Genomic DNA, 12,044 nt, shown 5'->3' with positions numbered 1-12,044 from the left:
CTTCCTCCTTGCCATGAATTGGGGGAGACATGTTACAATAAAAACTTGAATTCCAGCTCGTATGTCCACATCATCCCTCATTTGTTTACTTAAATCAATAGCACAGTATTGCATTTAAATAAAGACAATGTTAGAAGGCACAATCTAGGAAAAATAGAAACCTTTTTTTTTAATTGTGCAAAACAAAAAGCAAACAAAAAAAAACCCTGCTCAAAGCAGAAAGTATGATGATACTGCTATAGTTAGAAATAAAATGGTGCTAATTCAGAATTGTATTAGGAGGAAAGATTGTTTTCCCTGCTCAACTCATCATGACAATTATTCCATGATAATGACTCCATACTTTGGCTGCCTTTTCAGGAAGGGGAATATGATTTAGGTCAAGATGCAAATTGAGAGAAATTAATGGATTTTTTCTTTTCTATCAGCAGACACACAACAATTTTGACAAGGAGCTCTGAAGTGTTAACCATGTCATACAGCAAGCATCTTTTTGTTGCCATGTTCAGAATGACTTTTATAATTTAATAGTTGTCATCTGAACAAGAGTATCTTGTTTATACATACTTCCAGCATGAGGACATTAATTCTGTGTGACCTAGAAAAGCAGTTTAAGTATTACAGATGTTCTTTATTTTCAAAGGAATTTTTAAAATAGAAAGACTTACCTGGTGTATTATTTGAGCTACAGGAAGTTGTTCAGCATATTTTAGTGGCTCTGTTGCCAACTCCTCCTCTGGAAACCTAGGAAGAAAGGAAGTTCATGTTTGTCAAAGTTAGTACAATGTTTACCAAATTAAATTAATGAAATTAAGTGTTTCAGGATACTGTTTTGCTTAAGGATGAAGAATATGTGTATTTTGTGACAATAATGGAATGTATTTCTTATGAAGTTGAGTAAACAGAAATGTTCATAACATTGTGCATTTTTTCCCTGACATAAAGCACAAATTTAGCAGCAGAAACCTAAGAAAACCTTTAAATTTCATTTTAGGTGAACAAGGACTGGTGAAACCTGGATTGAAATCCCCATGGAAAAAAGTCTTATGCATTTACAGAGCAGATTCAGCACTGTTAACAATACAAGCTTCTTCACTCAATCCTGCCAACATAATTCAAATATGACCATCTCAAAAGGCAGGAGGGATTATTCACCATTTCCCATTTTTGCTGCAAGTGCACAGCAGTGTTTAGATGTGGTAGTAGTTCAACACCACAAATATTCAGTCATTTGCCAGTACAGTAGTGTGTAGTCCTGGTTATCAAAAAGCCAAAAAGTTAGTGTGGAAAAAAAATAGAGTGAATACTTCCCAAGAATATATATCATAACCCTTTAAACTTCGAATAAACTGTGGTGGCAGCTGAAGAATTGGAATCCATAAGCAGTGTCTTAAAAGAATATTTACATGGTAGTAGATAATATGAAAGCATGTTTTAAACCCTTCAACCATGCTGCTTTCATCTACTGGAGCTGCACAGCATGTGTTACATTTTCAAAGTATCACTCAAGTTTTTCATCAGCCATTCCTCTATTTTTCTGAAGACTTCTGAATATAGGAATTTGAGCACTATGACAAGAAGTGAAGGGAAAAAAGATCCTGAAAAAACAAGGTCCTTCTCTAAGCTGATGTAGAATATTTTCCAACAAAAACTGTGGCCAAGACATTATTTTTCAGGCTCAAACCTTATACCTATTCTAGTCAAAAAGGATCCATACCTGCTGGGTTAATTGACCTGCAGACCAGCTGCCAGGTAAGAGTCAGAAACTCCAGGTTTAGTGTCTGCACTGGGAGTCAACAGGCTGTGGAAAAACAGAGGACAAAGTGCACATCTCTCCCCTTTCCCACTACTGAATTTCTGCTGTGGTTTGAAAGGCTTTAAGCTCAAATAAGAGTCTGAATATCCAGAAATTTGTAATGAACAGAGTATGAAAGTCTTACTGTATAAGAAATTTAAAAGCAGAGAACAAAAGAAACACAGCAATATTTCAAAGATCATAGTGACAGCCTGCCCAGAACCGTTTAATGTGCTTAAGACAAATTAAATAAGCAGGCTCTGAACTGCTGAAGCTGGTCTACAGATAGAGCTCATTTACTGATATGGTTTTTAGAGTTTTGGGATTATTATGACAATGATGAATTAATACTTTTAGCATGAAATACACTGCTGTTGTAGTCCAGTGCAACCATCAGAGCTTAGAGGGGGCTCAGCAACTCCACCACAGAGTACAGAAGAAGTCTTTCCACTCAATTCCTCCCTACTTTCTGTCATTGGTCCTGATTAGCAAACACACCACAGTCAGTGTGAATTGGAGATTACTTCTGTTCTGCTGGGAGCCTGTCAGCTGACACAACACCTTGATTTATGGATACCAGCTACCTAAGCCCATCTTTTAGTCATAGTTCTAGATATGAAACAACTGTACACAAAACACAATATTCATCAATATCTTGAATACTTATCTCTACAGTTTTTACAGGGACACTGCAAATATGGGGAAATAAAAAAAAAAAGAGTTTCTCAATTCCCAAAATTAAAACACTTGAAGCTGAAAGTAACAGCTAAAATTACTATAAATGAATTTTATCAGAAATGCAAAAAAAAAAAAAAAGAGCTTGTCTGTCTGTTGTGTCAAGGACCTTGTACATTTGGCAGTTTTTCTTTGTAGATGAAATCAGCATTCCCTTGCATTGTCAAACACACTCCTTGTCAACTGCAAGAAAAAAAGACTTTCCTTCAAATTACAAAGGATTAAAAAAGATAAAGAAAAACTATCAAGATAATTTTAAGCCTTAGGAAGCTTAACTAAAAAAAAAAAAGAGGAAGGGGAGAGTAGTATAAACATGCATTTTGAAGTAATTAGATTTAAATTGAAATTACGCTGATAGGAGCCTTTCAACATCAAGAAAAGACATTTTATTTTTTTCTAATTTACTTTCTGAAAAAAAAAAACAAGCCACTTGAACTACACTATATTTTATATGTAAATGAATTATAAAATATAGATTAGGTAGGTGGACATTCTAATGTATTTAAATAAACATCTACATTTATATACCCACACTTTAAAATGTTTACACACACACACATGTGTTTTGGAAGAGAAGTTCAGAACTGTTTTCTCAAATTTTTTGCTGTAATGCCATGGACTTTTTGTATATGTGTTTAGTGATGTACTAACTATCAAGTCTACAAAAGACTTTTGGTTCTTCTCTCCTGCAGATAAGCCTAAAATCCCCTGCACGTGGGAACAAAGGGTGTGTTTTAACCAGTCATTTCTGTAAGAACTGAGACAGCTCAGGGCCAGTAAGATCAAACCCCATGATCCAGCTCACAAATGGATGAATTCTCTCCTCCAAAGCAGGGGCTGCATCCCCAACTGGCTGCTCCGGGCAGGTGCTGAACCACTCACAGCCATTCTCCAGCTGGGGAGAGCCACACTGGTGCCAGGGGCCACACTGACAGCGACACTGAGGTGGCTGCAGGACAGGATGCCAGCCGGGCTCACAAGCACAGCTGCAGCCTCACCAGTCTTTGAGGAGGTCAGCTTGGTTACCTTGCTCAGTTGTGCCATGGATCAAAGAAAGCCCATCAGGACGGTCTGTACCCAGCAGAAAGAAACCTGCTGCAAAACTGCTCCTTCATTTCAGCCCTAGGAATAGCAGCCCACCAGCACTCCTAGACTGGCAGAATGACCTGCAAAAGGCAGTCCTCTAAAGAAGAGCATAAGGGATAGAAAGGCCTAGTGGGGAGAAACAGGTCAACACAGAAGAGGATGTTCTACTTCCTCCTCTTTTGCAGGGTGGAGGAGGAGAACACGTCAGGATAAAGATCATCTCCCATACAATTCTTCTGACCTTGCCTCTCTCTTTCACAGAAGGACACAAGCAAATTGGTTACTCCCTCCAGAGATAATTTCCAGATGCCTGGGGATGCATTCCCTTTTGCTCAGAACTAGTTATGTCAGGAAAAAAATCCAAATACAAAAACCACCTCAGCTGATGGAATTTGTGCTCAAATCACATGTGGCAATTTGAGGCTGTAATTCCACTAAATTAGTTGGCCTCACTGTGTTTAGTTCATTCATATTTGACACTTAAACCTTTATAAAATTAAGGACTAATTTGTTGTAATACAGTTTTCTTTGTACGTTTAATTTCTTTCAAAACAATTATATTACAGAAACAAAGGCAGTTTTTCATGAATTAATTTTCCAGTAAGAAACAGTCCTTTCTGTCTCAATTGAGCATGACAGCAGAGTGCTGCCAACAGTGGCAAAGCAAGCTAACACAGTGGTGTACCAGCATATACAGCATCATGCCTGACAGCTGGTAATGCAAAGCATAAGGAGATCTTGATTTTCAGGGAGAAGAGTAGAAAGAATTGTAAAATCAGAAGAGAAGTGGGAAGCAGTAAGAGATAGCAGAAGAGGAGGATCTTGAAAAATTCAATTTAAAAGCTATTTTTATACTGCCACTCTGAGTGCTCTTAGATGAAGGAAAGTGAGCATGAAACAGAAACTGTGGAAAGTGAATCTAAATCCAGTAAAATGTGTCAAGATATTTGGTGAAATATCTTATTTGCTATTTATATTTGTATGCTAGCTCTTAAGGGAGACAGTCAACGTGTGCTAAAGAAAAATAAATTCCGAGCATGAGGAGGTGGCACATTCTCCCACAACTGCAAACACAGCCCATGGTCTTCTACACAGAATAGCTACAGTGGCTTTAGGGCAGAGATGTATTTTATCTTCTGCAAGTATTACAAAAATACAGGGGGGGAAAAGTACAACATGTGATCACTAACTGGTTTGGTCATGGCAGAAATGGGCTGTTAAGACATTTAAGGGACAGAAAAGTCTAGGTAACATAAAACCTGGCTCTCTGGGTTAATATAAACATTCACTAATATAACAAGCAGCACGACCAAGGCTAGTATTTCTTCCTTCTTATATGTTCTCTAGACTTGATGGCTCAGAAAGGTCACAGAATTTCACACCTATGACCCATATACAGGTAATAATGCACCTCTTTTGAAATTCCTGTTCTTTGATGGTAAGTCCTAATAAGGAATCAACTCTTTTGGAAGCTATCCAAACTGGAAGTCAGGGTGTGAACAGGGTACAAAGGGCTATCAGAGACAAAAAATGCATGAGAAGAAGGGGTTTGGGGATCACCATCTTTCTTTTCTGCAGACACAATTTGTACTACTTGAGTGCTGCCTGGCTTGTTTGAGACATGACTTCTGAGTAATGTGAATGAAAATGCTGGAATGGGCTGTGCTCCTTGTAGAAGCAGCTCTGAGCAGAAACATTGCAACTGCTTGGACAGTCAGCACGAGCCCGAGGGATGCAAATAACACAGCAGCGCCTAAACCTGATACCCAAGACTGAAAGGCTGAAATTATTAATCTAAACCTGTGTATAGCACTGATAGCTTTATTGACTGTAAATACAGGAACACACTTGCATCTGGCAATAAAAAGAAAACAAAATACCAGAGCTTTATGCACCACATCAGAAAAAGTTATTAGCTTTCCTATTAAAGAGAGGCTGAAATGGGCTATGTCGGGTTTGAGTGAATAGTTTTTAAAATTGGCCATTGAGAAATTTATCTACCATATCCATAGTACAGAAGATTAAGAATTAGACCTTGGACTGATGCCAGGTACTTGATCTATCTGTTAAATCCTAACTTCATACGTATTTAAGAATTGAGTATGTTTAAACAACAGAAGCACTAAGATACATGGAAAACACCAGTGCTTGAAAAGGTGAGATCATGCTTAACTCTGGACTCAAGAGTGCGCTCATCAATGCTTTTCTCATCTTTATAAGAGAATGCCAGATTTATCTACAAGAATGTTTACCACATGGATAGTCACAAAGAAGAGAAGCAAATACTTGAGAGCATCATCATTCCAGGGACCTTCCTCACAACGTCTCCTTCCTGGCACAGTTTTTAAGTTAAAGGGTCGAAACTCAGTGTACATTTTCTTGCTGCAACCTTTGCTCAGGTCAGTGTGGATGTCTCCCTCTAAAGACCTAAAATGCAAACAACTTCCTTCACCACCCTAGTCCTGGGCTTTGGAATGCTGGGCAGCTGGAGGCTGGCCTTGGGGGACCTTGTAGGGCTGTCTCACAACAGTAACACTCATCTGTGCCCTTCACTGCTGTGCAGTCTGAACACCTTTGGATGGGAAAACCACTGCTGCACAGCCAAAGATGAGGAGAGGAGGGAGCTGTGGTGGAAATGTACAGGCATTTCACAGGCACAGCCAAGATTCTCTTCCACAAATGCTGTGGCTTCCACTCAGTAATGCTTGCAAATGGCAGACTATCAAAGACAGCTTCAAAGGAAGATTGCACAAAAATGAACAATAGAATATAAAGATAAAGGAAAAAAATAAATTGACAGTGAAAATATCTTTGATGTGATGAAAAACTAAATCAGTGTTAGACAAAATCAGTTTTATAATTTTTTGAAGAAGGATGCTACTGACTTGCATTGTGAAATAAAATTAACCACTTCAGCTTGCTGGCCTTTACAGAGAGACATTCCTGTGGAATAAAGTAGCAAAACATCTTGCAGTTCAGAAATACAAAATACTTTCTGTAATCTGCTCATTTCTTTTTAAATAAATGTGAAAGATTTTGACCCAAACTAGTCACACATACTTATTTCTGGAGTTTAAAAAATACCTGAAGTCTGTGAATACACAGCACTTTCTCTTGGACCTGATCACAAAAAGGTCTGCTGGTGTTCCCAGAGTCTGCCAGACATGAATTCATAAACTGAATAAAAACTGACTGCAACAAATGTTTCCTCTGTCTTTTTGTGATCCACACAATTTCCTATGTGAAGAATTTCAGGTGATTAACCTTTGTCAAGCCACATATTCTTAGCCATATTAAGATCCTAAAAAGAGGCAATAGAAATCTATACTGTGTTTTAACACAGGCTGACCAGTATTGTCTCTCTCCTCTTTTCTAGCCAATGACTTCTGCCAAAAAATGTTGCTGAAGGGATTCTCTGTTCTGCCTGCTCCAGAATTTTTATTCTGAGGCAAGACAGAGGGAAGGAATTAAAAAGAATATTAGCTTAAGTAAGCAGAACTGACTTTCCTGCTACTGGAAACCACATGACCTATAGGGCTTCATTTTGTTATCTCAACTATTCCACATTTTAGGTAAATTAGAAAATCTCTTTTGAATTAATTTAAAACTTCCACACGATGATGCTGCTGAAGCACAAAATGCTAATCAAAAGTTGGAGATAAAAAGACTAAGTCTCTCCTCTATCACTGAAAATCACCATTTGAGTCCACAGCTGAAAGTAGGTGCTCATGGTTTAATGCTAATTCATTCTCACAACAGGCAGGTTTTGTGGGGGGAAAAAAGAATACAAGTGTCAAATTTCCCAATCTTGGGCCATGTTTATAAAGACAAGCCCAGCAATATCAGAGGAGCTTCTAGTGATCCTTCAAACTGCCCACTTCACTGAGCAAATGTTTGGTTTTGTGGGGGGAAAAAAGAATACAAGCATCAAATTTCCCAGTCTTGGGCCATGTTTATAAAGACAAGTCCAGCAATATCAGAGGAGCTTCTACTGATCCTTCAAACCACTCAAAACAGAACACTGCCCACTTCACTGAGCAAATGTTTAACCCAGTTTGAAGTGTGTATGTGTTGTCCTTAAGAACCAGGGCTGCAAATTTGCCCCTTGAATCCACTCCCTCCTAATTGCATGGGGAATGTTTCCAAGAGTGGTTAAAAACCACACAGGTTATTAATTATCGCTCTGTGTCTGGAAACCTATGACTGAATTTCACAGTGATCTCAAAGAACAAAGAACTCTCCCATGCCACCACATCACACATCCAGTTTAAATACTGCTACCAGCACATGTTGGAATTATACTTTCAGCTGGATAAAGCACACTTGTTCATTTTTCACAACTGAAAGTTTATCCACAGTGCCTGATCTTTATGTAGACCAATTCAACACCACCTGCCAGTGCACTGCAAGTCAGGAAAATCAGTAGGAAGATGTTTTTAAATCAAAGAATTAACCTGGGAACAAGCCAGGATAGCAGTTCCATTATTTAGTGGCCCCAATTAGTCTTTATAGCAAAGTTGATTTTGTGTTTAATACTACTGTTCCTTCCTGCACATATTCAAACTAAACAACGTATCTGTATTGGTTTGTATTGTTACACTTTTCAACAATCACCTTCTAAAAACCCCATAATACATGTACTTTAAGTCCCAATATTTCTACACCTACAGAATATATTTATATTTTTCAGTTCAAGAGTCACATAATGTACAATCCAGCTATAATTTCTCATGAGACTGCTTAGTTCAGTACACAAATCCGTCAATGTAGCATTGTTCTCTGCTTCTTCTCTACCCAAAACCATCCTCAGACCTTTTGCCTTACCCCCTTCATTTCAAGCTTCCCATTTTGCTTTTTTGACCCTTTACTCCAGTCCATCGAGGGAGGTAACCACAGAGAATTACAGAAGTTTTGTTTCTAAGGTACTTTCAGAGATCATCCAGTTCAGCCTCCCAACACGAGGTCAGCTCAGCCACAGCTTTGCCCACCTGAATCTTCACAACCTCCACAACCTCTCTCTACTAACTCACCCCTCTTTGCAAACATTTCTGCGCATGCACAACCTGAACCTCCCAAGCCACAACCTACAGCCAAGGTCTCTTGCTACACAAGAAGAGTTTACCTTAACCACCTCTGTGACTGCATTCCAAACAGCTGCAGCCTGCTATTACATTTCTGCCTTTAAAGGGCAAGCAAGCCCAAATCCCTCAAGCAGCTCTCTCACTGCATGTGTGCCCTCAGCCCTGACCATCTTGGCAACCTCTCTCAAAATCTTTATTGAAGGGGAAGGCCAAACGCCAAACACAGTTTCAGGTAGGGCTTCAGCAGTATCAAAGAGAAATTATAACAGTATTGCTCAATCTGCTGATCAGACTCCTCGTGGAGCTCAGAAGGCAGCTTGTCCTTTTATTGATGGTGATGGCACTGGTGGCCATCAGCACCTCCAGGTCCTTCACAGCAGGGCTGCTGATCCTCCTGCCAGATCCCAGGCCCTGTGGATAAGACATTACAAGGGAAGGCACCAGCTGTCTGTCTACAAGGGTATAAAGGAGCATACACTGGTACCAGTCATAGAGACAGATTTTCTTAAAACATGCTATACCCTAGGTGCTCAGAAAATTAATCATAAAAATTACAGTTTTGGGCTTTTGAGAAATGGTTTACTGTGCAATCATGTCTCTCCTGAATACTAGATGTTGCTTTTGATCTTTTTTGCTACAACATGATCAGTAACACATTTCCATAATGCACAAAACCAAGATACACCAAGAGCTGCAGAACACTACACTACAAAATTTAATCAACTGTTTTCCCCTTTTTCACCAGTGCTGTTCTTCTCTGTAGCCAACTCTAAGGGTTCTAAGAGTGGCCACAGCAGATAGAATTGAGTAGCACTCCAGTCAGCCAGCAATAAATGCTTTTTTGCTCCTGTCAATGCATGTACCTATGTAACAATATATTGCTAACCACTTTAGAAGGGCTTTGCCTCAAAGAAAGCTGCATAGAATGTATGTAGCTCTTAAGCTTTTTATCAGTCCTTTTTTCATCTCTGGGACCATGATTTTCTTTTATTTATAGATGACTTGTGCCCTACTTTTGTCTGCATTCTGGTTTCTTTGTTCTTGTTAATGGCAGATGAAACCTCCAGTTCACATACAAACACTTAGACATTATATTCTCTGAGGCCAAGGTATTGCAGGTTACTGAATCTGCTGATGTTGAAGAATCTATTGATGTTTGATTCCTTAAAGCAGCCATCCTTTTTCTTCATATTAGTATTTTATGGTCTGCCTTTCTGTCCTCACTTATTTCACAGTATTAGAACCAAAAAAGGACTTGTCTCCTGTCCATCACAGACTGCTGTATACTAACCAGAGTGTTCTATATGAAGTTCAGTACTTTACAAACTTTATAGCCTTTAAGCCCATACAATTTAAGTAATCCCAGGAACAAAAGCAGAAGCAGCAAATCATACTTATCCTGGGTCAAGCACATGGCATGCCACTTGCCAGCCTCCCAAACGGGCACACAAACTTGGGAACTTCCCTGCCTATCCAGGTAAGCCACTAGGTCTGAGGCCTGAGGGACAGAAAGAGGGACTTTATACCCTTGTGTTCAATTCAGTGCTGTACTAACTCCAGTATCTGTCAGCTATATCTACACAAGACACTTATCTGGATTTGCAAGCTATTCCTAGCCGCAAAGCCAAGCAATAGGCTGGAGAAGCCAAACCTCCAATATTCACAGGTCGTTTCTAATCCAAATACTTGACACAAAATCTGGCATCTCAGACACCTGCCAAGTCCAGATTTGTGATTACCTCGCCCCTCTTGCTGGGAAGGGACAGATGCAGTAGCTCAGAGCGTGCCACAGGCTATCAGCACCCTTTCTCTCTGCAGTCTCCCAGGGACAAGAAGAGACAAACAGCTTTGAGGGCTACAGGCATGTCCCTCCCATTCCTTTCTTCTCAGTTACCTTAAATTCTCTGTACAGATTTAATTGTCTTACTGCAAGAGTAAAGAGATAAAACCATTTTAGTAGGGAATATTTATTTACAAAGTTTGCTTTTATTTACATATCAATTCTGCAGCATGGTAAATGCCAAGCAATGTTTAAGCAATCATCAAAGACTGTCTTTATAATGCAATAAAGCAAAAGCTACTTCCATGAAATTTAAGTTCCTAAAAAATTAATTAGCACATTTTTCAACAACATCTATATGGGTTGGACCCAGCTGACAGTAAAAATATGTTAGTAGAACTATTACACTAAAAAAATGTCAAATGAAGACTAGTATTAGATATTTTTGAAAATGGGATTTAAACTTTTAAAATTAAACCTTCAGTATTCACTCATGCCCAAACTTAAGCTGACCATGACTTTCTAAGACTGCCTTACAACAGTGGAGTACATACAACAAATGGGTTCACCTGGCTTTACTTTCAAAAATAAAACAAAAAAACCCAGCAAGTTCACTCTTTTGTCAGAGGATTATTCCATGTTGCTTCTTTTTAAACAAATGCAAGGGTTTACACAAAAATTATTTATAACTTCAACTAAGATTGGAGGCCTAGTATTTTTAACCTAATCTCAGTCTTTATCTCATTCTTATAGTCTGTCCTTCCATTATTTATAAGTCATTTTCTGCAAACATTTATAATCTACAGAACATTGCATCGGTAAATCTGAATGTTAAATGTATCTTATCAGTAGATACCAGCACCAACAGGCTGTGTAAAGCAGAAATGATCACAATGCCAATCTGTCACTCAGTGTTTAGAATTTCAGCCTCTCAGTGCATCTTATGTTATGTAGAAGAACAAACTCTCCAGTGCTTTTGCAAGGTCTTTCACAATCCCAAACATACATATATATATATGTGTGTGTGTGTTGCTGTGTGTGTAGACATGTATACATAAAACGGAACTTTGAAACTAAGACAAAATTAAAAGTTCATTTAGCAGAGATAATGAAGCCAGATTTCTCTTCTGACACCTTCAGATGGAATAAGTAGCAGTTAGAGAAACAATGGAACAACTCCAATTACAAGTAATATGCTTAAAAAAAACCCCTCCAAATTGAGAGAAGTACAAACAGGCCAGAGCCAAAAGATTTCATTCTAAAGAATGTTACATGCTACATTATCAAATATATGAAACCTATTAAAGAGTTTATATTCTGTCTTGCACCTTTTAACTTCATGTTTTACGTGTTTCATGGAGAACAAACTTCCTTTTTAAATCACCCATTTTCTCTCATATTTTCATGAATGTTCAATGTACCTGCCACCAAAACTGTTAGAGTGCTCTGAATGAGAACACCATGGTGTAAGGTGTGCATATGCAGATGTTCATTGCTCAGCTACAGTGGATCCTCACTCACAAGTGGCACTCCCACACGCTACTCCAATATAAGTAACATATAAGCA

At 38.6% G+C, this 12,044-nt stretch overlaps 1 protein-coding gene across 1 annotated transcript in view; it reads right to left on the bottom strand.

Moving 5' to 3' along the window:
- PIGK (phosphatidylinositol glycan anchor biosynthesis class K) overlaps positions 1 to 12,044 on the bottom strand; it is a 65,084-nt gene that overhangs the window by 22,143 nt on the left and 30,897 nt on the right. Inside the window, exon 10 of the mRNA XM_005423153.2 lies at positions 669 to 744. Coding sequence (XP_005423210.1) covers positions 669 to 744 — 76 coding nt within the window. The remainder of the gene's footprint in view (positions 1 to 668; positions 745 to 12,044) is intronic.

This window comes from Geospiza fortis, unplaced genomic scaffold (genome assembly GCF_000277835.1).
Source record: "Geospiza fortis unplaced genomic scaffold, GeoFor_1.0 scaffold333, whole genome shotgun sequence".
NCBI lineage: Eukaryota > Metazoa > Chordata > Aves > Passeriformes > Thraupidae > Geospiza > Geospiza fortis.
The sequence above is the reverse complement of the archived record's forward strand: the minus strand, read 5'-3'. Positions and strand labels throughout refer to the sequence as shown.